The 27,256-nt window shown below is 42.6% G+C and overlaps 2 protein-coding genes across 5 annotated transcripts in view; one reads left to right on the top strand and one right to left on the bottom strand.

Annotated features, from left to right (window-relative positions):
* Positions 1-2,754: 2,754 nt before the first annotated feature.
* Positions 2,755-3,510, bottom strand: LOC129783790 (translation initiation factor IF-2-like). The gene has a single exon (XM_055795107.1). It carries the CDS (start codon positions 3,508-3,510, stop codon positions 2,755-2,757), a length of 756 nt encoding a protein of 251 aa, XP_055651082.1.
* The window catches only part of TPST1 (tyrosylprotein sulfotransferase 1), a 31,799-nt gene continuing 7,314 nt past the window's right edge, over positions 2,772-27,256 (top strand). For 3 of the 4 annotated variants that reach the window (XM_055797134.1, XM_055797135.1, XM_055797136.1), the window contains exons 1-3: positions 2,772-2,960; positions 12,365-13,308; positions 20,318-20,516. In XM_055797134.1, the coding sequence (XP_055653109.1) occupies positions 12,464-13,308; positions 20,318-20,516 (1,044 nt within the window). In that variant the 5' untranslated portion in view covers positions 2,772-2,960; positions 12,365-12,463. Of the gene's footprint in view, positions 2,961-11,031; positions 11,054-12,364; positions 13,309-20,317; positions 20,517-27,256 lie in introns of those variants that run through there. The other variant, XM_027791099.2, reaches the window with a different exon arrangement.

The raw sequence follows: 27,256 nt of genomic DNA on the forward strand, positions 1-27,256 counted from the left end.
AAGTTTCATTTACATTGTGGCTCATGTTTGGAAACACGAAAAGAAAAGCTTACTGTAGGCTCCTGAACAACAGCAGGACTCAGGGCTGCTCTTCCTTCCTCCTCCTCTTCCCACCTGCAATCCCAGACCCGCTGTGTGGCACTGCTGGAATTTTGGGCATGGGAACAACCGTCAGCTGTGCCACCGCTGAGGGAAGCGGGGCACAAAGCGTGCACAGCCACCAGGACCTGCTGCTGTTCCCCCTGGAGCTCAGCAAACCCCCAGCTGTGCCCCCTCTGTGCCCACCACACTCCCCCCATGCTGCAGCTTCGGTCCTGGGCTCACCCTCCATCCCGGGCAGGCGGTGAGCCCTGGCAGCAAAGAATTATTTCCAAGCTTCAAGGAACAGCACAGGACCAAACGGACAGGGAGCAGCCAATGCAACTGTCAGATGATGAACAATTAATTGCTATCGCTTCTCGTAGTGTTTATCCACCAGCAGCAGCAGCTTCGCAGCCGAGAGGGAATCTCCGTGCCAAGACGTTACGTGGTGCACTATGTGATGGGTTATTCCACCCGTGGCTCGCAGACAAGTGCTGATGAAAGAAGGGCCCCGTGTGGGGCACCCACTACATACTAGCCCCATCTGCTTCCTACAGCAGCATCCTGCTTTCCCCTTTTCCCTGGAGAACAGGATTTTTCCCCCCCAGAGGCACCGTTTGATTGCCACCAATGGGAAGCCTTTAAAAGGGACCATTTGTGTGAGTCACAGTTAAAGCCATAAAAGCAAAACCAATAAAGCGATCTGGAAAGTGCTGTTTAATGATCGAGGCAAACTTACTGGAAACAGAATCCGGACTTTTTTGTCTTTAAACCATTAGTTCAAATCTATCCACGTTGGGAAGCAAACGACATTTATTCCTCATCGATAGCTGTCAGAGGGAAGAAATTTGAAGGGGATTTTGCCACCTGAAGGGAACTGCTGGTTCCTCCGTGCTTCCAGCAGCGCCCTGAGCACGTCTGAAAAGGCTGAAGAGGCGGCCTTGGATCTCAGTTTTTACAGGGCAGAGCTTTTCCCACCATGAAACACTTGCCACTGCCCTGGATGCGGGTATCTGCTCGCATGGCTGCCTTTGCTTAATCATCTCAGCAATTAGAACATGCACGAGCCGCACCGCATCCCCCGCTCCTGCCAGTGATGCCTCTCCATCCCCTCAGTGAAGCTGGAGGCAGGACATGCGCTTATCCATCCCGGCTCCCCACGCAGTGCCGGCAGCGAGCGCCGGCACATCGGTACCAGTGGAAACCACGTCCTGACAGGCTCATAAAAGTTTTATGCTCGGCGCTTTGCAAGGGCTGTGAGCCGTGAGGTAATGGGCTGTGATTAACTCGTTCACCCTGACGGTATCGCTGTCAGCTCAGGCTCCATCGCTCCGCATCCCGTGAGGCCGGGCTGACGACAAAGCCCAGCCGGTTAGCTGCCCAGCTGCGCGGGATGGGTCCTGTCCCTCCGGGAGGGAGAGGGGCTCAAGCCTGATTTTAGGGCTTTGGAGATGAAGAGGGGATGTTCTCCCACATGGCGGTTTCCATCCTTTTGATACCAAGGACTTGCTGCCCGCGCTGCTTCCCAGCCCCGGCGTCCCCAGTGGTGCTCAGCTGCCAGCCGCGTGCTGCGGTGACAGCAGAGGGGACACCCAGCCACAGGGGGGTCTGGGGGGCAAAGAGCACCAGCATCCGTTGGGAACCAGCGGGGATGAGCATCAATTCCCACTGCTCATTGCAGAGGCAGCTTCTCCTGGGCTGAATTTTGGCCTGAAGCTGTTGGTTTTTTCCCCTCATTTGGCAACACTGGGGGAATGTCCCATGGGATTGTTCCCTTGAATATGACCCTGGGTGGGGGTGGGGTGGCGGTTTGTTGGCAGCTGGGCCACAGCTCCCGTATGTAAAGAAATACATTCTTCAGTTTGAGTCAGCTTTTACGTATCGCTCCATTAATGTTAACGAGTCAGATTCCACCCATTTTCCTGCCCCTTAGGGGTAACAGCTGTCTGTCTTTCCGCGGGGAGCACTGGCGAGGGAGCGGCCGGGATGGCCTGAGGCCAGTCTTGGTGAGAGGTGGATTAATGTACAGATGTGGCTCCACCTCTGGGGCCCAAGGGCTGGTCCAAAGCATCCATAGGCCAGAGGAGCCGGGAGATGTGCCAGCAGCCAGCCTGGCCTGAGCCTGACGCTGTTCCAGCTGTTCCCACAGCTGCACACCTGGCGGGCACACAAGAGGCATGTGACACCCATGCACGCTGTGCGCCGAGGCGGTTGCAAGGGGGAATTGTGGATTTTCGGGGCGGCTGGGGCAGGTGCAGCCCCTCCCCCCGGGGGAGGGGGTCCCTGTGCTTTGGGTGGCCCTGGCCGGGGGCTGATGGCGCGGACCCATCCAGCAGGCACAGCTGGCCAGCGGCCCGGCCCCATACACCTTCGCCCGGGTGGCCTGTGGGGCCGGCGGGGCCAGGATCCAGCTGTTCCCAGCATCTGTCTGGCGCAGCTGTGCAGGCGCTGCTGCACGTGGGCTCCTCCAGATGCTCACGTGGCGCCACCGCCCAGATGGGCGCGCGGGCGCCCCGCCCCGCCCCGCTCCAGCTGCGCGCTCCAGCTGTTTCCCGCCGCGCCCGCGAGGGGTTAAAGGCCCCGCCCCCCCGCCGCCCGCTCCCGCCCCCTCCAGCTGTCAATCCGCAGCGCCGGCCCAACCGCGTCCCGCGACACATCGAGGCCCGCGACCAATCAGGGCGTGGTTGTGATTTCCATGGCAGCCGCAGCGGCGCGGCTGAGGGGAGGCGGCGGCGCGGCCGGCCCCGGTGCCGGTGCCTGCCCCCTGCCATGGTGCCTGAGGGGAGCCGCGGCGGCGGGGCGGCGGCGCTGCTGCTGCTGCTGCGCGGCTCCAGCCCGGCCCTGGCGGCGGCCGCGGCGCGGGGGCGGCGGCAACGCAGGTGAGGAGCCGCTGCCCGCCGCGCACCTGAGGCGGGAGGCGGCGGCGGAGCGCAGCGGGGCCGGGGCGCGGCCGTTCCCCCCCTCACGCCCCGGCGGCGGCCCCCGTGCCCCGCCCGGCGCTGGGGCGGCTCCAGTGCTGCCCGAGCCGCTGCCTTTGTCGGCCGGGCTGGGGGCGGCCTGAGGCGGCGGCGGGGAACGGGGCGGCCGCGCGGTGCTCGCGTCCCTCAGGCGCCGCCGCCGGCCTCGGGGGGACCGTGGCGGGACGCGGCCGTGCGGGCATCGCGGGGGGGGGGCGGGCCGCCTGGGGCCGGGGCCGTGCCGGTGCGAGGGCAGGTTCCCGCCCGGGCGGGTCACCGGCTCGCGGGGCGCCCGGCGGCGGCGCCTTTGTTCCCGTGACGGCGGGTGCCCGCGGACACGGGGGACACGGACACCTCCGTGGCGTGGGACAGCCGCCCTGCGTGTAGGCGGTTTCACCGTGGGTTTACAGCCGTTAACCACCGCCTCGCAGCCGGCGGCGGGGTCGCTGCCGGTGTTGCTGGCAGGAGCCATTTGCGTGTGCCGCCGCGGCGGTGCGGGGCGGTGCTGGTCTGCGCGGCGCTGGGCCCTTCGGGCGGTGCGGTTAAGCAGCTTGAGCCTTGGAAGCGCCTCCCTGGGTAACGGATTTCTCTAGATTTCTGCTCCCATTAGTTGCACGGTAAAAAAGGATGATAAATAGAACGTGTAATTTTTATTCACCTTCACTAAGAAATAAGCTGCAAGTCACCTGATGGAAAGCACCTTTCTTTCCTGTGCTGAAATCCCACTTGGAAGGCACGGCGCACATAAAAATGCACAGAACGGTAGCTCGCGTGCTATTAATGTACTACTGATGTTACACCCCCCCCCCCCCATTTTTTTTTTTTTTTTGGAACTTAAAGAGCTAGAAGTCTATGTGCGTTGCCAATAAAATTCCACTGTGGAATTGTTCTCCAGCCGTTACCGTAGTGCTTAACCAATGCTGTGTATTCTTGTGTAACCGAGCGCGTGTTGGTAACTCTTGTTTTTGGCCAATATGCAAATCCAGATCATTTGCTGTACTTATTTTATACATAGGCAAAGAAGAATGTGTAGAGTTCTTTGCTTTCATTTGAAGCAGAACATTTTAATTAGCTGTGCTTTAAACTCATTTTAGAGTTCTTATGAATATACTGATTTTGGAGAGCTAACCTTATTTGCAGTTTCGGATCTGGTACGTTTTTTCTCTTGCTTGTTAAGAAAGCCTGTGTTAAATCCAGAGGAAAGATGAATACTTCTGAGTTTCTCTTTACACACCCATGTATGTATTTTCATGTGCATATCTATATATCTGTCTAGTGGAGGATTATGAAGAAAGCTGGGTGGTTGGTTTATTGGGGGGGGGGAGCATTTAGCTGGTAAAAGGGTACAGCATGCTTCATCTTTTACTCCTATTGATTATATAAGGGAAATGCATAAATATGAGCACATCTTTTTTTTTTCTACTCATTGTAATGTGATTGCACTAGAAATTGTGGAATTATTACATAGTTGTATGCGGTCTTCCCCCATACGGCAACCTTGGATTCAGCAGTGGCCTGTGGCCGTGAAGGTTAATTTGGCCTTTACAATTTTTTAGCGCTTTGGATTAAAACCCAAACAAAACAACAACAGAGTGTAGGTTCAAGGGAATGCAAATGTGTGAACAGCATTCCTGTAGTCCCTGCAGTGCGAACTGTAAGGGAGTGTTGTTCTCACATCTGCGTTTCCTTATACTGATTTTGTCCAACTTTGCCCCATCAATCTATTTGTCAGGCTGCCGTGCATGAAGACAGGCTTTACTAGGTCTAGTTGGCTGTCTTACATCCCAGGTGCTTTCCATCAGGTGACTTACTGCTTATTTCTTAGTGAAGACAAATAAAAATTACATGTTCTATTTGTCATCCTTTTTTACTGTGCAACTAATGGGGGGAGAAATCTAGAGAAAACAGCTGCAGGGCTTGAGAGCCATGACAACTTAAAAAGCTAAAGGAGGATTTGGTACTCAAGGCATCTTGATTTTTATTTCTAGCTTTGCTGTGTATTTTGCTTGGGGTTTGCTTGCTTGTGTTGTACTTTGACATTCCTCTCGCAGATTCTGTTACGTGACTGGTACATGATATCTGGTCATTAAGGTGATTGTGCAAACACTGCTTTGAAGGCATAAAAATGCTTCCCTAATACTTAAATTATTTTTGGAACAATCTTCTAAATGAGCCTACGACAGCTTGGATAGCTGCTTGAAGTGGTATACAGTGAATATTTCAGTTGTGCTCTTGGTGTTGTAGCCATACCATTATCATGTAACTGTTAGCTTTCCTATGCAGTCTTCTTTGTGGTGAGTAAACACAAACGACCAGAAACAAACCAGTTCGTTGAAGGGAAAGTTTTATGGAATTCCTTCCTTTTGGCTTTCATTTAGGAAGCTGAAAGAGTAACATTGCGTGTAAGGGCATCTTACTGGGACTACTTGATAAGCCTAATATAGAACTTCCTCTAAGAAATACATAGTCTCCAGTTTTCTAAATGTATATTGTCGTGAAGGTGATCCTTGAGAATTTTCAGTACGTGTTGCCTTTCCAGTATTTATTTTTTACAGAGGAAAAGTGAAGGTGCAGGAAGAGGCAAAGAAGATTCTAATGCAGTTGACATTTGCTTCTTTAAGTCATAGCAGCGTTTTCATTTTTCCCTTTACAGTCAAGAGCAGAGAAGAGGGTGACAGTGGGTAACAACAGTTCAGGATTTTTTTCCATTCAACTTGGCTACCTTGGCACTGTAAAATGGATTTCCTCTGCAGATTTATACCACAAGCTTTAGGTGTCATAGTCGGACTGTGGTTGTGCACCTAAAAGCATCTCTGAACTGTGAGAATCTTCTGTTTCTGGAGTCTGTACTTTGGAGTTTACTGCATAAAGCTCTGTGTGTGTGTGTGTGGTCATAGCCCCAGAAACTAGGGGATTGAGTAGACCTCCTAAGCAGGAGAAGAAAATCATAGGAACATGGTAGGAAAAAATGAGGGTAAACTGTAAAAAGAGTGTGAGGGGAAAGATGGCTTTCTAATAGTATGAACTCTAGCATTCTTCCCCTTACCTCTGTCTTGCTCCTGCTCTCCAGCACAGGTGGGAGGGCACAGCGTTTGGAAAAGGATGCCAATGAAGCCTGACGGCCTGCTGACACAGAGCTGAGTGTGATCTTTCCTCCTGGCAAAGTTCTCGAAGCATTGAGGTCAAACACTGTGATGAACACTTGGGCAGATGCAGGAACAAGATACACTCCACAAAAGTCTAAGCTGTACTACTGTACTTGCTCTTCCTAGAAAGAGATCTAGTTATTGGAATCTGAGCCAGAAGTTCAAGAGGTGGAAGCAGAGGATAAGCTAGTCATTGAAAAATGCTTTATATGTATGTGGGTTGGGGTTTGTTTTTGATTATTTTTTTTTTTTTTTTTTTGAGATGAATAATGCCAGTATTGCTGTCCTGTCAGTTTAGCCTTGGAAAAAGCTGCCTGGTTGAACATGAGCAGGGAGGTGGTCATCTCTCTCTCCAGCCTCCAAAGTGAAAGTCTGAGCTCTAGAGCTTATGAGGATTCCTTATTACTGGGTGGTAGTGGATCATCTTTTTTCCCCTGGCAGGGAGTGCTTTAAACAACAAAACCCGGACTGTTCTAACATCAAATACAAATGAATGACTCGCCTCTTGGCTATGCTAAAAATCTTCAACATTTTTTGGATGAACTTGAGGAAAAAGGTCTTGACCTGCTGCATGTAGCAGGAGGGAAGGCGGGAGAGAGAATTAGTGTGTGCAGGAGATGGAAACAAAGCACTCATTTTTGCTTTGCTAACATCATCTTGTGGCTGACTCATAGACCTGACTTTTCTGGGAATAAGGTTCAGTTACATGCACTTCTGCTTAGCTATACTTTCTTGAGTGAAACTTGTAGATCCTAACAATTTTTTGTTTGTTTTGAGTTACACTTTTGAGTTACACTTAAATTCTTCTAGGAATTCATTTTAGTCTGTCGTTTGAAACTGCTAAAGGCCTTTTCTACCATTGTAGCCATCTCCAACTTCTTCAGCTTATGACTGTGTTGTGTGTGTGGGGGGGTTGTATTCGTTTTGGGTGCAGTTTTTTTTATTTTGTTTTGGGGTATTTTTATTAAAAGATATCTCTGCTTTTAGGTGGAGCGGCACTCTTCTCAGGTCACAGTGGGTAAAAACACCAGTTTCTCAATGCTCTGTTTAAATGCTGAGGAGGGATTGCTGATTCCCCTGTTGTGATTTTTAAATGCTATCAATTTAGTTACTGTTAACAGCAGAACATTAATGACTTGTAATAATGCTTCAGGTTGACAGATGTGATCCAGAGTGCTTACTCACGTAGAGGAGGGAGAAGGTGGGGTTTATGTGCAAGCTACTAGGAGGGCAGTAACTTCCATATGTCATACTTGTCCCAAAGAGCTTTATCTGACAGGACGAGGGGGAATGGCTTTCAGCTGAAAGGGCAGATGTAGATTAGATATTAAGAAGAAATTCTTCACTGTGAGGGTGGTGAGACACTGGCACAGGTCACCCAAAGCTGTGGATGCCGCATCTCTGGAATTGTTCAAGGCCAGCTTGGACAGGGTTTTGAGCAACCTGCTCTGGTGGAAGGTGTCCCTGCCTGTGGTGGGCAGTTGGAACTAGATGATCTTTAAGGTCCCTTCCAACCCAAACTATTCTTGTGATACGCAGCTTCAGGCACAGGAGGGGGTTTGCTGGCTTGTAGAATAGAACAGTTTGCAGAGAGGTGCTGCTTCGGACTGCTCCTCTGTTGGTGTCCTGACATACAAAGCCCTGGTCTTGCCAGTTTATGGCAGCTGCATGCTCCAGGTATTGCTTCCAGGCAAAAAAACCCAAACCCAAACCAGCTAGTAAAGAAGGTCGTAGGAGAGCTTAACACTAGCTTTTCATGGTCTTACAGCCTTTGGCATCTTTAGACTTACCAAAAGAAGTTATGGCAACAAATGAATGTATTTGTGGTTGATTGGTGTGGGGTATTTTGTCACCTGGATGGGGTTTTGTTTTTGTAGGAGTGGTCAGTGCTTAAAGCAGTTCAGGAAACCAACTCCAGACTGCAATGCTTATTTGCATTCACAGCTGGAGTTGTGCTGAGAGTGAGTCACCATTCTGCTTTACCCAGCCTGTGAATTAAGGATTTCAGCCTTCAGTCAACAGGCTTTCCTCTGATACTGCTTGTTTTTCTGCTTGGTTCTGAGAGCTGGTGCTGGGTGTTGACTTGTTTCATTTTTCAAAGTGATAGGCTAACAGAAATGATCAGAGTAAAACAATTGATGTGCTCGGCCTGTTTTTCGCTAATGATCATCTACCTGGCTTTTATATTTGAGGAACATTAGTGACTTCAGGGAGTAGATTTTAGTTTGAAAGATGAAGGTCCTTGTGGAGGGTTTGTTCCCCACCCCCAGCAAATGAGTTTTATGGAATTTACTCAGAATTGAATAATGTCAGGAATTGTGTGAAGTGTAAGTATTTTCAGGTTGGCAAAACACTGTTTCTGTTGTGTTAATTCCTCTCTCACATGAGTACTGACTTTAACTAAATCTTTTCTGTATCTAAGGCATTTAAAGAGATTCTATGTACTATTTGCTGGTTCTAAGCAGAGGAGTTTCCCCTTCCCTCATTGAAAGTTAGGTCTGCAAACTGAATCTATTCAGGAGAGAGACTTTCTGATTTTTGGTGCAATGAAAGTATTGACTGCATGATTTTTTTTTCATTCTTTGTTTTTGAGCACTGTTCAGATGACCTCTGCATAATTTTCTGAGACTTTATTTCTTTTAATGTCCAGATACTTAAGGTACAGTTAAATCCAGCTTTTCAGCAAGGAGAGAGGTATTTAAGTAGAATGAAACTTGTTACAGAGGATGACTTAATTATAAGAGAGTCTGGCCAGGAGTGTGAGATGGCTTCTTGGCTGTTTCATATAAAAAGTGAATTAATTCTTAAGTTACAATTCCAGTTTAATTTTGGTAACAAAGGCTAAAAGCTGAACTTCGAGTGTAGTATTGTGACAACTGTTGATTGGAATAAGCTTTACTAGTGTGAAGGGGCTAGACATTCTCTCACAGCTCGGCGACTGGCTCTCTTGGATGCATTGCAAGAGAAAACAACTGCTGGGACAGATGCCTGTGTTAGGAATTCCCTTCCTCCCTTCTTCTGCCCCCGCACTGCTGTGGTGTACATGGAAATTCAGTCCTCTGCCTGCCTGCTGCTGGCTGGTTGCACGGGCTCTTGAAAGGGGGACCGCAAAGCGCAAGAAGGCCCTTCTTGCCTTTTGGCGTGATACAATTCACAAAAAAGGGAAGAGTTGCGGCACAATCTGCGGGGCAGCCTGCCTGCGACGTCTGACCAGTTTGCAAAGGCCGGTGGGCTGCTGAGGGATGGGGCTGTGGAGAGTCTTGCTCAGGTGGTGGCTTCAGAACTTCTGAGTTCATGACTGGATTTGCGTGGAGGACAAGGTGAAGTGAATAATGTTCTGGAGAGAGGGCAGAGGGTAGGCATAAGCATGTTCTTCCTTCAGGGATGTGTCGTGCCTTGCTGACAGAGATGGAAAAGCTTTGAGGAAGCCAGTCATTTAAAGTGTTGGCGGTACCACAGTGCTTGGAGCTCCTTGCAATTAAAAGCATCTGTGATTCGTACTGTTCAGCGAGTTATTTCAGCCCTGAAAAGCAAGCTCTTATTTAAAATTTCAATTAGAGTACTAATTTCATTTGAATTTTGAGAGGAAGAGTCACTTTTCAGCCTACCTCATCTGAAAAATCCAAAGCTGTTGAAGTACAGAATACAGGTAAAACAACTGTCTCTATGTAAAGTGTTACGAACAGAAAAAATAAAGATACGGTGTACAGGCTGGCATGACCAGATCAAGTAACTCGGGTAGCAGGGTTATCTATGCCAGCGTTGGCTGTAACCCACTGGTATTCACTGCAAGACTTGACATATTCTTAGTCTTCCTTGTCTAGATTGGAATTCAGCAGACAGATTCTTAAGTCTTTTGTTTCTATCTAAAAGTTTTGTTCAGATTCATATGCCTCTCCAGAAATCATCTAATATAGTCTTTGTTTTTCTCATCTGTAAAAGTGAAAATTATTGTTAAATAATGCAATTTTTAAGAATCCTAAATGAAAAAATATTCATGAAACCCCCTGTTTTTATTTTGTGTATCTTGGGGTTTCAGACTTAATCTCCTGTCATTGCAGCTTGGAAAAATAACTTTTAGAATTAAAAAGAAGGGGCATATAAAATATTCAGTAATAATCTGTTAGAATTAAGGGCTTGCACAGCTAATACATGCCTAATTTGTTTTCAGAAACTGAGTTACACTATGATTGTAGAAAATAGTACCATAAGTACCATACCTCTTTGGAAAAAAAAAAAACTTACAGGAGAAAAGTGGTGGCTTTTGGTGTGATACAATTCACTTTACTTCACATAACAGTTATATTGAAAAATTGTTCTGTCACAGAATAATCATCGCTGCTTGAATTGTAGATTTGAAAGCAGAATGAAAGCCATGTTATTGATACCTCACAAAGTAGGTGAGTGGTCATCCTTGATTTGACTCTCTTCCTTTTTTTGTAATAGGTCTAAGGGTTTAAAATGGGGTGATTTATTTAAATGTGATATTGCAGAACCAGAGGGAAAATTACACTATGACCTAAGTTATTTTTCATAGCATATTTTTCTATTCCATGTTATAAACATGAAATTATTATAACTGTAAAACTCACTAATGTGGGCTGCCATGATGCTATATAAAACATAGTTGCCTTACTCTTAACTGTCAGTTGTTTTTTTTTATTTGCTAGTGGGTTCTTGCCATAAACCTTTCTGTGTAGTAACCATATACTCCAGTTCTTAACTGTGAAGTGCTACGTTTTATCTTTGAAGGAGAAGACTTGCTGTCATACCAGCAAAAAAGTTACCTAGATGAAGCAGAAGAGACTAAAAGAAAGAGCAAGCTTACCAGCACTGCTTTAAAAAGAATCCAAACCTTCCTATTTGAAGGTAGAACATAGTGTGTACCTTATTCTGGCAGTGCTTTGTTACATGGCTTAAAATTATGCAAGGCTTTATTTTTTCCCCTCTTTCCCCTGGGGTGCTGTTTGAGAACAGGATCTATTTTTCTTTCTTAATTTATTCAGTTTTTCAGTATTTCACTAACATTTCTCTGGAGTTCAAAATGCTGCATAAGATGGGGGTGTGTGTGTTTTTTAATCAATGGAATAATGATTATGGTTATGTTGAGTTTGGGTGGGTGTTTTGGGGTCTGGTTTGTTTTGTTTTTTTTTTTTTTTTGAGCGAGATATCTCCAAGGACCAAATTTTAAGTAAGGAAAACAGTAAAGGAGAAAGGATGAAATAATTAGTTTTCTTTTGCATATCCTGCTTTGTATTGTCTGGATACTGGAATGGATGAAAATTTTTAAGTCTGCATGAGTTGGTTCTTCTTTTGTTGTTGTTATTATTTAAATGAAGACTGATCTGAGTTTTGATCTTAGTCAGCTTTAATCCTGGATTGTGTTTGTAGCTTTTATGACTGTACACTTTTTAATTAAAGCTTCCCTTGAAGTAAAAATTGAAGTTTCCCTTACTTGCTGCAAACTATTTTTCTTCATTGCTTAAAGGCCTTGATCAAAAATTGAATACTATCAGTGTTCATATATAGCTGTGAAACATCTCTTACTGTAGTCCTGTATGCTGTGAAGGAAATGGAGCGTTTCAAGCAAAAGAGGAGATAATGTAGTTATGTGAAAATGTGACGATGAGCAGGATGCCGCTACTGTCTGTTCAGCAAGCGAGAGTTATTCTGGCGCTTAAAATTCTTCTGTGACTTCTAGTGTGATTTGTGTGGCATGTCCTGTTCGTTTGTTTTATCTAGGTGACTCTGGCTCAGGGAGGCTGTTCTTTTGAGTGGTTTTTGCCGTAAAACCTCAAGTAAAGAAGAGTGGTTTCTTAATAATTACTTTTTTAATGTGTAGAGTCCCATATAAATGATGTCTTTGCCTTACTGTAAAGTTTGGCAGTAGCTATCCAGTGATAGAATTCCTTCAGATGTATTTAAAACATACCGGATAACTTGTATGTGAATAGTAATTGTAGCAGTGAATCTAGTTATGTTTTGTGTTGTTTCTGTGTGTAAACAAAAAGGCTTTTTATTAGGGGATGATCACGTTTGGGCTTTGCATTTACTAGTCTTAATGTAATACCGGGAGTTAGTAGTTTTATCAAGCGCTGTCAGGTATTTCTGTTGTTGGTTTGTTGTAGTAGTTCTTAACAAAGTTCTAAATTTTTTTTTTTTCTTCCCCCCCCTCACCAGACCTTAATTTATTTTGGATTAGGATTCCCATGACATGTGAACTAGAAGATGATATGAAGTAGAAGGTCTCTTTATTTTGAAGGGACAGTCTTTATCAAAATGGTTGGAAAACTCAAACAGAACTTGCTCTTGGCATGTCTGGTGATCAGCTCGGTGACGGTGTTTTATTTGGGCCAGCACGCTATGGAGTGTCACCATCGAATCGAAGAACGCAGCCAGCCTGTGAGGATGGAAAGTGTGCGAAGCACAGTAAGAACTGCTTCCAATGTGAATGCAAGCAAAACCTTTGCTTACAACAAAGACATGCCTCTAATATTTATTGGAGGAGTACCTCGAAGTGGCACTACCTTAATGCGTGCCATGCTTGATGCCCATCCGGATATTCGATGCGGAGAAGAGACAAGGGTAATCCCACGAATTCTGGCAGTTAAGCAGATGTGGGCTAGATCAAGCAAAGAGAAGATCCGACTGGATGAAGCTGGAGTCACAGATGAGGTTCTGGACTCAGCCATGCAAGCGTTTTTATTGGAAATCATTGTGAAACATGGGGAGCCTGCTCCATATTTGTGTAACAAAGATCCTTTTGCTTTAAAATCCTTAACTTATCTTGCTAGAATCTTCCCCAATGCCAAATTTCTTCTAATGGTACGGGATGGTCGTGCTTCTGTGCATTCCATGATATCTAGAAAAGTCACGATAGCTGGATTTGACCTTAACAGCTACAGGGACTGCTTGACCAAGTGGAATCGTGCTATAGAAACTATGTATAACCAGTGTATGGAGGTTGGTTTTGAAAGGTGTATGCTGGTACATTATGAACAACTCGTATTGCATCCTGAAAGGTGGATGAGAACTCTCTTAAAGTTTCTTCGCATCCCATGGAACCAGGCAGTGCTGCACCATGAAGAAATGATTGGAAAAGCAGGGGGTGTTTCTCTGTCAAAGTGAGTATGAGCGTTCCTTCTTTACCTTGCATTGTTCTGAGAGGTAAAATAGTACATTTTGCATATGACAGACTAGTCATAACTTGGTTTCAGTTTTGTAGCTAATGTTGTCTTGGGAAGCTGATTTATGATGCATGTTACCTGGAACATAAGGATCATTGTTAATTAGTAAGTTGCAATCTCACATTGCTCCCACTAAACACTTGTCCCACTACCAAACTCTTAATTAATGGTTGGTCGAACCTGAATTTGGCTGTGTGGTATGAGCCTTACTTGTAATATAGCTTTGCTTTTCTCTGTGCACCAAAATAAAGGTGGACTGTTTTATCTAGACTGGTTTAGTCATCCTAGCAAGATCAGCTGTTTGATTTCAGGAACTTAAGTATTGTTGTCAATGCAAGAGCAGCCTTCAGGTTTTATTTGCCAAGAACATACTTTTCCAGGAAACATGAGAAACTGGTCCAACAAAATAGAAAGCAGAATTGGCGTGCTTTTCTGTCAGTGCTGCTAAAAGGACAAACTTTTTGAATAAAATTAACCTTGTAAGCAAATCTCTTGGTATTCTGTCTGTGCACCTGATTTAGCTGCTTTCAGAAACCAAAATCCAGGTCTGCTTAGAAAACCTAGATAGGTATTGTGAAAAGAAAAAAAAATTTCCAGTTAAACTACTCTGGTTTCTCTGCCACTATTTACAGCTGAAAAACTGAAATACAGAAGCTGGCTAGTCTTTACGCTGAGCTGGGGGAAAGGTTTGAATGTTTGAGTGTCTCTTCCTATTTTTGCTATGGCAGATACATCTACCAGATTGTCTTGTTTAAGTTTCTAAAATACTGATTAAAGAGCTCTATTTCAGCAGCAGGGCATGCCCAGTTAAATTCTTGGTTTCTGTTCTTTGAATATTCATCACTAGCCAAGTGTTTTTGAGTAACAGAGGCAGCTTGAACAGCAAGCAGCATGGGAAAGACATGTCAAACTGTTGAATAGTGATTGTGTTTTTTAAAACCACGATTTTGAGAAATAAAAATTGGGAAAATTTGTTTATTTAATACTTTCAGGAGTGACTGCGTGGATTTTCTAATGTATTGTAGGGGAATACAATTTAAAGCAAACCCTAGAATTATTAATCAGCAGCTACAGAGATAACTTAAAACTCAGATAATGGTTATATATTTACAATCTGGAGGTTTCACATCACCATTCCCACTGAAGAAACACAGCCACCACCGTGGTGTTTGCAGAGCTATCAAGAAGGCATCTCAAACTGGTTTTTTTTGCTGTATGTATTTCTCGTTAGCCGATTGAAGCCCTCTGATAACGTTAACTTGAAGCAGTGAGTGTCCTGTTGTATGTCTCTACAAGCTGTATCTGCCTGTGAACTTCTCTTCAGTTACCTGTATCATGTTACTGCTTCACAGTGGCAGCTGAGGGGGGAGTAAACTTACTTTTACTGATATAAATAGGTGGTTGCTAAGGGTCTGTTAACTGTCCTGTGAAAATAACTGTGTGTAATGCCATTTCTAGTAAAATATTACTACTTTACAGCTTCCAGATGAGCATTTAAAAAAATTAATGGACCTCTGTACTATAAAACTCGGTAGCCATACTGAATTCATACAGTTTCAAGTAATGCTGCTTGCTAAATCTGGTGGAATGGGATGTGACGAGTTGAAAATACTTGTTCATGTCTCTAAAAATTAAGAAAATGGGTTGTTGAAAGTAAAAGGTGGCTTCATGTTTATTTTTGAATCAAACTTTCACATTTAAGACAAGTATGAAAGTGTTCTTGTGACCCTCAATTCAACCTGTCCATGGGATTCTTTATGCTCTCATTATCTCTCATGAGATGGTATGTGAAAGTAACTTATTATTTCAGAAGACTCTGGCAATAGTGGAAAAAGAATGGGTCATTAGTGTTATGTCTGTGATGGTTTTTATCTAATCATATACCCTTGAAATAGGTGGTGAGATTTGTTTTTCAGTTGCAAGAGACCTTTGTAATTTGATAATGATTTCAGTGAGTCAGTCTCCTGAGGGCTGCAGAAAAAAGTGAATATGACATTCTCTTTAGATGTCTGTTTTGTATATTTATATGATACTAATTGAAATTGTGTAGGGGCATTTGAGATTCCCCAATCTGATTTCCTTGTACCAGTTAAAACCTCCTGCTTTTGGCATCCCCGGCTCCCCGCTGCTCTCTTGTGTGCAACACAGTGCTGTGGACGGGGGTCCTTGCCCAGACCAGGGGTAACTGCCCAGAAAAATTACTCCTTGAAAAGCTGCTTGCTAGATAGTTTACCAAGAACTTTAGTCTGCCACAGCTTATCAAATTTTGACAGCTGAACAAAATGCACCTTGTGTTAGACTTCTTGTTTTTCTTCTGTCAGGTTGCATTTGGCTTGTTCTCAGCTGCAGCAAAATTCTTTATGGCCTTGGGTGTGCATGGCAGTTACATTCCGGGTCAGGTTCTAACCAATGTTGTTCTCTTACGACTTCAGATTTCTCTTTGGGCTTACTGGAAAGTGCTCTTCATGGTGTGAATACTGTCGTCTTTCAGGTGAAACAACAGAATCTGGAGCAACAGAGCTGCATATTCTGATTAGCAGGTTTCTCCCACCTGACTTTCCAAAGGGACGGTGCTGAGGATCGCTTCAGAGATAACCAAAGGAAATTCAAAACACTGCCATCTATTGCAACTCTTGTCTCCTCACACAGCTTTAATTTACCACGTGCCTGGTACCAAGTGCTTCAGGCTGTTTCATAACAGTCTATTAAAATCAGAACACTCAAATTATATTACAGTTTTTACTGGCAGAAGGAGGATATCGCAAGTACCAGATAATCTGTACTGAAATCTGATGTTCGCTTAAAGGGTACCACTACATAAGCCTAGCCTCTGTAGCATAGTAGGGACAGTATGAAGATCTAGCTAATACCAGTTCCCTAGTTTTGGCAAGCTATTAGGTATGGTAGAAAACCTCTGAAATTGGAGAATGAACTACTGATACAATCTGCGAAGGCTGTGATACTGTGTAAAGGCTTAAGAAAATAAGCAGAGAAACCTGCCTTTTAATCATCTTCCGCTCACTGTTAAGACTTTCAGATCTTTCAGACAGGCTCAGCATCCACTTCAGAGGCATGATGTCTACTCGGGTCAGGTCCAACATAAGATGCCAGGAGGTTTTTTTTTAATTGCTGGAGGATTTTTGAAAAGAAATCTGATGAGTTCTCTTTAAATACTTAAAAATATTTTGAGAAAGAGACTGCAGTATTGTTAAAAGATCTTTATAATGACATTATTACCTGGTAACAGAAAGTAAATGTTTAAGAATATATTCTTTGCTCCTCCAAAACCAAAGTTAATTCTGTCAGATGAAATCTGTATCAGGTGGAATGAGACTCTGGGTCAGTGTAAGATGTTTTATGTCCAGCTGTGTATGGAATTGAATTATGCATGCAGGTTGTTTCTCTTCCAGAGATGAGCTAGTCACCTGGCTTGCAGAATTCTTCAGGCAGCAAGCTGGCTGCGTTTTTCTCTTATTGCAAACTCAGAAACTCTTATGCAATAGTCTGTTAATAGCAATATTGGAAATATTAGATACTAGACAGCCTGTATTTAAGATTCTGACTTTGTCTGTTCCCCTGGCTGCTTGACTTGAGGCAACTGTTGGCTGCCTTACTCTCTTATCCTGCATTTGCTTAGTAATCTCTGTTTTTTTCTGATGCTGATGCAGCTCTAGCCTCACTGGTGTTCTATTTTACTTAGTATTTTCGCCCCTTGTTTTGGTTTTTATCCAGCTGCAAGGAGAAACGCTGTGCAAGGGTTTTGAAGATATGTGCTGCAGCATTTGTAGTAGCAGGAAACCTTCTGTGGTTTGAAGTAATTGCCAGCGTGGCTGTTGAAGGAATGTATTATGGCTGGACTACATGCTATAACTAGTATTGTTAATATAGCTCTGGCATTTGCCTCCTAACTGAAAACAGCTGTGGTGACCACTGATGCAAAGAAATGCCAACCCTTTTATAGCAATTTTTAATAGGCTTATTATGAAAATAGCTGTCTAGGCAAAATTACTTCAGAATATACTATTTTTAATACATACCTTTAACTTGATTCTAGTACAGATGTAGAAATATTTGGGGTTGGTCCTATGTTCCGTGCTACCAGCTGCTTTCAAAGCTGAAAGGGTTCCTGTGGTTTTGCAGTGGAGCCTGGAAGCACTGACCAGGCAGTGTTTGCCATATGCATACATAATCAAATTTGCCAAGACTTGGTACATTTCCTTGTTTTGCTCTATTTGCTTTTTTGAGTGTTTCTTTCCTCTTGTCCCCGATCTGTCTTCCTCCATATTCCTCAGATGTTCTTGGGTCTGAAGAATCTTTCCCATGAATTGTATTTTACTTTTCTTCCTGCCTTCACCGAAAGTATGGCAAAGGACTTAAACGGAAGACCAAATGTGGTATAGTATATTTTCTGTTTGAATTGGTGCCTGTGAGCAGCTAAATATAGTTCCCTGCTTATCTCTCGCCAGTTGTTAATCACCAGGAAATGTTTCATGTTGAGCTTATTGTTACCAAAGACTAAAATGACAGTGGGGTAAAACATAGATGTTTTAAATGTGCTTTTACTTCAGGAGTAGGTATCTACATGTGAATTAATTTAGGTCCTAACTGATGTATAGCACCCCTTACTTTGGGGTTCCAATAAGCTATCAGCTAAGCCTATTACCTGGTTCTCACAGTACCACCCTTACTTTAAAGGGTGGAATCAATCTGCAGCTTTGGGGAAGGGATTCTCGGCTTGGCTGGCTGTGGCTGAGAGGCAGAGGACCTTATGCTTCTCAAACACCTAGTGATACATTCTTCTGGGGGATCCCAGCCAGCATGGTTCTATGGACACCTAATTGTTGTGGTGCTTTGTCCTCCACCTTGCCACTTTGAACTTCTGAAACTCAACTCTTAACAGCTGTTTTCTTTGTAATTTGGTGAAGTCAGATGCTTGTCTTCTAATTGGAAGGATCAAAAAGGTAATGCCCAGACTTTTTAATTTGCTATACAGACTTGTGATCTCAGGCCAATAGCCTGCAGGAAGGCTGCAACTGGGCTGCAGTTCCTTGGTCCCGAAATACCATTGTGAGTTCCTGCCTTTGGTTTGAGATACTGAAAATGGTTGAAGAGAGTAAGGCTGAAAACTCTGGGCGTTGTCTTACGGGTTTGTTTGTCAGGTGCTTACTCATCAGCTTCCATTAAACACCTTTGGCAGCCATCTGCGAAGGTCCTGCTTGCCAAGACAGTTTCCCCACAGGTGACCATTTCCCTGTCTGGTTTGTTCTTTGTTGATTGTGTTTAAAGTACTGAAGTCACTGACCTTCTGGCATTGTATGACTAACTTCCTTCCTCTGTCCTGGAAGAATTTTAGCTACAATGACACAAGGTAACGACTTGTGTTAAGATCAAATTGAGTTGATGACTGGCAGACATGCATAGTTGGTAATTTAAGGCTTGCATTGCACAGCACAATGTGCATCTGAACGGGGATGCCTTTTGCTATTGATCTCATGTTTGTTGTGCAACAATTCTTCAGCCTCTTCTTGGATTCATGAGGTTAATCAGGTAACTGTAATCAAACCTGTTCCTCTTCTAAGTTGATTGATGTCACTCTTGAGCAATTGGACTTTAGTTTGGGTTTCTGGACTCAGACTACTGGGAGTATTTCAGGAAATTTCCATTTCCTCTATTTTTCTCAAAAGATGTTTTCTCATGTTCTGCCTGCGATGTAACTGAAGAGTGAGCTGTCTGAGAACTCATTTGGATTTCTGTTCTCATTCTTTATCTTGTGTAGACGAGGTATTGGTGCTATACTTTGTACTGTTACTTTCAAGTATACCAATTTTATTTTCTGGGTTGTAGAGCTTTTTGAGATCAGAATTTTCTATGTTGTAAATAAGGCCTGGGAAGGATGATAGCTGCAACTGGATGCAACAGCTGTATACTTAGCATCAAGGTTGAGGGATGTAGCCAGCCAGCAGGAACTGCTGATATAGTGGCATACCATATGGTATTGCAATGCAGATGCAAATATTCCTTTAGGCAACTTGTATATGTATAGACCTGATTTTTAATCTGCCTTAAAGGAAAGATAAACCTTGATGTCCAAAATGCATGTGCATTCCTTCTGAGTTCAGAAAAAAAGTTTTAAATTACCTAGAGTAAAAACTTGCAGAGTTTTAAATAACTCGGCCTGTTCTGAGTCCTGCTGGCCTGTTTCAGAAATAAACACAGTAAAGAAATTGTACATCTTCTAAAAGAAGCAAGGAATGTGGGAAAACGAAGTGATGCCAGTTTTCTTTCCTTGACAAAAAAACCCCAACAAAAACACACAGCAAAACTAGGGTGCAATGAGTTTAGGACCATTGATTAAATAAGCAATGAATCAACTATTTTCTAAATACAGTACATAAAGGCAAGTGCATAACCATACAGCAGTGCCGTAAGAACTGTGTAATGGCCAAACACTCAGTAAAGGAATGGTTATGAAAAATATTGCAGTTTATAGCTTTCTGTCATTTCCATAGGGCTATCTTTTATTTAAAAAAATGTTTAGTTACAGTGGTGGGGGAATAAATAGCATATGGATTTTTGTTTAGAATACAACTTCCAAGACAATGAAACAGCAAATGTGGGAATATGCCAGCACGGAAACAGCTTTAACTTTATACTTAACAGCTCTTGGCTTTCACTGCTGTCTTTATGTAAAGAACTTGCTTCGGTACATTCTGTGTGAAAGCCTAAACCAGGAAGCATGCGTGGATGTTGTGCTAGTTACTCTCGGTTTAGCTTTGCATAGTAAAACTTCGCTTCCCATCAGCTCTGCAGAAACATGAAATTTTCAGTGGGAAGGAAGAGGAAGGGGGGAAAAAACCTCGGCAAACAAAGCTAAAGGCCTTAATGCTAGCGAAGAAGCAAGTATTGGTTGGAATGCAAAATGTAATCTTTCTTTCTCCCTCGACAGGGTTGAAAGATCTACCGACCAAGTAATCAAGCCAGTCAATGTGGAAGCACTGTCAAAGTGGGTTGGGAAGATACCTGCTGATGTTCTGCAAGATATGCCTGTGATTGCGCCCATGCTAGCAAAACTGGGCTATGATCCATATGCCAATCCACCAAATTACGGAAAGCCAGATCAAAAAGTTGTGGAAAACACAAGGAGGGTAAGGCATTTCTGTGCATTTTAATTATTGTCCAGGTGGATGTAAACTATAGAGCAGAAGAGTTTTGTGTTTTGCTAGTTTTTTTTTAAAGTCTGTTTCTAATGCCTTTTGATACTTAGCAATATGTTTTCTTCGCTGTACGGGGAGGAAGGAAGAATTCTGTGGGACCTTGAGCACTGGAGGTCTGGCTCCTGCATCTTCAGTTTGGCTCACCTTCCTTTACTCCAATCTCAGGCTTGAGCTGTGTTCTTTGGTGTATGTAGCTGAACCTCTTTAAGTCATCTAGATAGTTGGGGAACTAGTTAGTAGTGGAAAAAAGCTAGCTTTCTCGCCTGAGCATCCAACTTGATTAGGCTCAGCTTGAGGGTTGGCAAAAGCTCTGTCACAAAATTACACCCCAGATACTTAGTCGAACTGGGAAAGTGACCCATGGAAAATGGCCCAAGATGTTCAAAATGTCAGACTTTCCAATTCTTTGCTGTCCTTTGTAGAACAAACAAAAGATGGAGGAAGGTCTGGTGCTGATTAACCTAAACTTAAGGATTTTAGTCTGAATTTAATGTTGTTGGAATTTGAGTAGTTAGGCTATACAGCTGTTTATCCCTGGAGGTATCAATTGAGAAGCTCATTACCATTGTTTGAAATAAGAATAATTAACTCTTTACTTCTGTTCTTTTGACAATGTGCACTTTATTAAAAGAAAGTGGCTTTTGCTGCTGCAGCAAAGTGATCATTGGAAGAACTGAATTAAACAGTTTAAAAGGACCATCTTCCACTAGCCTTCTGATATTAAAAAATACTTGGTTGGTATGCTGATGGGCTAGATACTAATTGGGGGGAAAAAATGACTTTTTTGTGAAGTCTCTAAACATTTCTGCATTGCTTCTTTTTAGAAGCCCTCCCTGGGAAACGTTTTTATTAAAGAAATAGCTGATCAGTGTATTAAAGGGTGGCAGGTTGACTATTTTAACAGTTGTTAGCTCAGCGTGGAAAGTATTACCTACCTTTTCTGGTGGGGATAGCGGTTAGCATTTTATAGGTGTCCTGGTACTTACTGTTTTAAAAGGCTCACAAACAAACTTTTATGCACTTAATTCAACCCCTTTAAATAAATAAAGAAAAGAAAAAGTGTGCAATACTACTACATGCAGCCTTGAAAACAAAATCCTCATGTAACAACCCATACATACTATAAGACTGTGACCTGGATCCAAATTTGTATTGTAGTGCAAAAATGTATTATATTAATAGATAATAATAAATTATTAATGTGTGGCAAGCTTAGAGTTGTAGAAATCATATGGATTTCAGTTGCTTACGGTTGGGTGGCTTCTTGAAATCTATTTCAGTTCAAAATGGAAGAGAGAAATTCAGGTAATAAAGCCACAAGCGTACCTTTTAAAGAAAAAATTAAAGCCTAATTCAAAAGGCAAAAGTGTATTGAGGTTTTTTTTCACAAGTTTGTTTTGAAGCATAATTAGCTTGTTTACTAATGTTAAAAACAGCTGTGAAAAACTGAGGTTACTGTTATAATAGCTGATCCAAATATTGCAAGCATAGGGAACACTTGTTAATATTTTGACTGCTATTTTAATTTAATAGTTTTACTTACAGGCCAAGATAGCATTTTAATTTTGTTATTGTAGTACCCAACGTATATTTTCCTAGTCACTTGTCCTTTAACAAAATTAATTTTGCTTACAGTGTTTGTATAGAGAATGAGAGGGGTGTCTTGAATTAAGACTGAAATCTAAAAAAGCAAATGGGTAAAAGGTGGCTAATCTTTGAAACTTACAATATTCCTTTTGAAAATGGAGAAACATGTGGCTTTCAGAATGTCGTGTACCCCAAGGAGCCATTTAAAACGATGGCTTGGGTCAGTGTTCCAGTTTGCATTGGGATGGCTTGAATTCCTCCCAGTCATTTTGCTTTGTTTCCTCCCAGCTGGTTCCCAGCAAATCCCTGCTCAGACGGTGGGGTCCTCTGTCTTTCCTGTCACTATGGAAATGCTGATGTCCTGATTTCCTACGGTTTCCAGATTGAAGGTTTCCCAGCTCCCAGACCAGTTTGCTGCTTAGGTTTACCTAATTCTTGGGGCAGCAGGCTCATCACATTTTCTGGAAGTGCCAAGCTTCCTGGCCGGTGTGCATCTTGCATAGTAAATTGCCAAAATGCTGACCACTGAGCTTGGCCTTAAACCAAGTTAGTTTTGAAATAACTAGTATTCTGGTTGGTGATCAGTGGGAGCCATCTCACTTCTGAAAAATGCTTTGCTTTGTTTTCCCCACGGCTTTGGTTTTATTTGGGGATGGGGGACAGATCCAAAAAAACTTAAAGGTGTTTGGGAAAACAGTGGGGGTGTGGAGAGAGGGTGGGAACTGTGATGTGTTAATTCTGCACATCAGGGAAAGCATATGCTGCCCTGGGGGTTTCCCCTCCTCTTCCGTGAACCTATGCTAATTTATTTCTTGCTGCTGCAGCTTGGAGAAAAGGCATTTATTTATATTTTTTATATGTATGTATATAAATAAAAAAATATATTTATCTAGATTTTTCCAGCCTTTAGGAACTGGCACTTGGCAAGTTAAGTGTCTTATTGCATGCTCTTAGCTGGTGAATTCGAAAATTCCTGTAGCACTACTTTTGTTCTGGCTCTCTTTAAATTTCTTCCCCTGGGATAGTCTTTCACAGAGGTCTGTACTGGGTACAGACCCAGTTGCTGGAATGAAGCTGTCCATATAAAATCTTTCCAAAGTTGCTCTTCAGTGCACGATAAGAATTCCATATAAATCTTGCATGTAACTTTATTGCTTCACTTTGTGTTTGGAAGCTATTCTGTTATATTTGTTGTCTTAGACCTTTAAACTGAACACAGAACCTGAACTTTATTCATTGAAAACAGGTAAAGTTTAGACTTCTAAAGCTGAACTGTATTGTGTTGATATAGTAACCCCTTAGAGTGGCTAACTTGAAATGATGTTGGATTCTGACACTTGTTACTCTAATACTGCCACAGTTTCTTAGTCCATTTAAAATTGCATGAGCTGGCACTTTAGGTGAAGGAAGTTACGCCCCATCTGGTAAACAGAAAGCAATAGTAAGGGGGAAGGACAGATCTTCTATTTTGGGATTTTTTTTTGGTGTGGTTTTGAGTGGGGGAGTCTTTCAGTTTTGTGGGGGTTACGTAATACTGGCTTAAATTGATTGTGGAAGTTGCAACAACAGGGTGGAAGCCCAATACCACTGAAATTACTGTTGGGAGATTCTGGCTGCATCTAAAGATGGAACAACACCGTCATCTAGTTCATTGCATAAAGTGGAATGAAAATAGGAAAACTGGTCAGGATGCAAAACATACTCATAGCAAGAAAGCCTCTTTTGAATGTGGACAGGTCAGTATTTTATGACAAGAAGTCTGTATTGCCCAGTTGTAAAAGATTATTGAAAAATATTCTGAACTTTAAACTGCATGATGTCTTTGCCCTAAAACGTGCTTAAATGCTGCTTGTAGAACTGCATTTCTACTACACTGTGCTAACTGCTCTGTGCAAAGTCTGTCGCTTCTTGGAAAACACTACAAGTTAGGTTTAACAGTGAAAATAACTGCTCAGCAATTTCAAAGCTGCTGCTGTTTGTCTTGAAGGTAAGAACCAACAGTGCAAGGGTGCCTAAAACAAGGGCTAATACCGGAGAAGACTGGAAAGGAATGGCCAGGGTGGTGCGAAATACTAGCTTCCCCTAAGCTTTCTAAGCAGTTATGTCCTGTTGATGTTTCTCTTTCCTTTCTTTTCTCCTTTTCTGTCCCCCTGTCGGTGACTTGCATATATACAGGTTAAATTTTTTATTTCTTTTTCAAGTCTGGAAACAAAATGATGATTCTCACCAGCTAAAGTACAGTGCCTGAATAAGAATTTCTGTGTGCTTATAGGTAATGCAAGGAAAACAATGTTTTCTCTTGAGTGTTACCTGATTAGGACAGCAAAATGGTTTTCTGTGCTCCTGTAGCACCGCAAAACCAGGATAAGATGCAACTAGTGTTTGTACTGCGTTGTCTTAGTTCTGCTTTTGTTTTAGGAAGTAACAGGGTGAAGTTAACTTCATCTCTTCTTGCATTGTCTCCAAGTACTGTGTGGTGTTACGAAATAAGACATCTCTGACAGTATCTGCACTGGTGGAGTACAAATCTAACATGAGTGTAACAGATGTTTCTGATGTTTTCAATAACAAAGCCATTAACTTTTTGTTTATCTGTTTTATGTTAGGCCTGACAATATTATCTTTTATGACACACTGTCTTGTCTGGGTTAAGGAGCACAGAGCAGAGAACGAAGTCTGAATAGTGTTGCACTGTTCAGCAGATCTCTGCATGTGACCTCCTCAAGAGGCAACCTTTAGTTATTCAGTGACTGCAGAATTGTGCTATCTTGTGTTTTTCTTGTAAGTCTGTTGCTCGTCTGTTCATTTTATTGTAATGATTGCAAGGGTCCCTTCCTTATAGTTACATAACTGACTACTTTCCTCCCCCCCCCTAAAGTTTTAACAAATTCTATATCCTGAACACAAAGGAAAATAACATCCTGTAACTAAAAGGAGTTTTCATCTGCAGATGATGCAGAAAATGCAGATAATTAAGCTGTCTGAATCAGTAGCCCAATCGTTATATGATGAATTACAGAATCACTCCATGTTAGAAGAGTGTCTGATATGTCCTTATCAATATTGTGAGTGCATAAAAGTGTATGTCAGCAGTTTAACAGAATATAACAGAAGTGGAGAACAGCTCGTAACTGCAAGACTGACTTATGCCCAGTAGAAGCTGGCTTATTGTTATGTTATGATTGGCTAAGTGGTTTCCTCTCACATCTGTAACATATTACATTAGATTTTCTTTGGCATGTACCTCCCACTAAATGAATTTGCATGCTTGAAATATATTTTCTAGTCGTTTCTTTTAACTTCTTCATGAAGTTATGTTCCTTGCCCTGGAGAGATCGAGAGACTGAAGTGTACAGAACTCTACGGAAAAAGCTATGGTTTTCATCATGGCTGTTGAAATACATGTGGCTTCTTCTAATCACATCCGAAAGTTGTTATCTAGCTCTGGTTTATGTTTTGTTGATGGTATTTTTCTGCAGTAACATTTAGAGGAAAAGAGAGTTCTACTAACTCCTGTTTCATGCCTGTTTTAAATTGTGAGGAAGTATCTTCTGCTGTTAAATAGAGATGTCCATGACAATCATGATTTCAAGACTTTGAGCTTTTAAAGGCAGAAACAATCTGTTGTAAAGGGTGCAAGGTATATTTGTACTAATGCATAAGAATAATGACTGCTGCCAAACCTGTAACTGGAGGTGTGCTGTAATGACAGGCTGCTCAAGACCGTGCATCTCTTTGCTGGTTAACGTAAGCATAAAGACATTTGACTTTGTGGGCATTTTCTCAGACATTTAAAACAAATCTGGGGTTTTATTTCATCTGTGTTGGGACCAACAGCGCAGGCTTTCTCAGTGTCCTTTAAATTTAATACCCTCTTTAGTGGGTGTTTCTTCTAGCATGTGGATTCCCAACTGTATTGTTTTTCTCCAGAGGTACTGCTACCTTATTTTAAAAAAACCAACCAAACAAAACCTCAGTTATGCATATATATGATTAGTAAGACATACAGAGTTATTAACCAAAAAAAAAAAATACAGAATTAGGTATGGTTGCAAGCTGCCTTTTGGCAGACATTCATAGGCCTATCAAATCTTGCTCTCCGTGTTGTTCCTACTGGGTAAATACATCTAGGATGTCCCTTTCCTTGGCAGTTCCAACAGTGAGGTGAAGAATTGTATAAGCCTTGTAAGCTGCCTTTAAAAGTTAAAGAAGGTCTGAAAGAGCAAGATGAGGGTACCTCCGTATACTGTACAGCAGAAGGTTCTTTCCAGAAAGAGGCACTCGTTCTGGTTTTGCCAGTGTTCCTTTTTTTTTTTTTTTTTTAATGCTTAAACATCGATAGCCTTGCACTCCGCAACTTTGATGTTTTGAAAATCTACCAAACCCAAGTACACTTAGTTGCAGGCTAACTTATAGACAAAAAGACCTATTATCTGTGTGTAATGGAACTGACCAAATATAATGTGACTCTTTGTAAACCGGGCTTGACAGCGGGTGAAAAGGAGTGCTTTAATCTTCTGTGAATTACCGTTTACTCTTGAGTTACGGTTCTGTTCTTAAGTTTTCCTTCTGTATCTATAAGGGTTTTCTCAGACAGCTAGACACAAAACTTGTTTTCTGATGTCTTTTTGAGAATAATAGGCATTTAGTTTGGCTATAAGAATGTGTTTTGTTTTTTTAATAGAACAGCTTGAATACTGCCAACGCTGAACAACAAACTGACATAGACTTAAGATTCCCCCCCTGCCTCTAGAAATCCATTTGGACTTGCGAAATAGTTCCCTTAGAAATGGTAAACACCATTTCTGCTCAATTTTATTGAATTCTTGCTTAGACTGGAAATAATTCCAATGTCCTGCTTCTGCCCCTCTGCTGCCACTCTCTGAATAATGTGTTTTAGACTTCGAAAATGGAAAGAAAGGAATTTTGAATCTGAAACCTCTTAATTTCTTTGGCTGCAGATGGAGTCATTGTTTTTAGGATTTCTGTATTGTAGTTGATCCCTGGTTTGTTTTTTTTTTCAAAAGGGACCACTTAGTGTTTTTGGAACTACTTAAAACCAGTTTCTATGCAGTCTCAATCTT

Source organism: Falco peregrinus, chromosome 2 (genome assembly GCF_023634155.1).
Source record: "Falco peregrinus isolate bFalPer1 chromosome 2, bFalPer1.pri, whole genome shotgun sequence".
Lineage (NCBI taxonomy): Eukaryota > Metazoa > Chordata > Aves > Falconiformes > Falconidae > Falco > Falco peregrinus.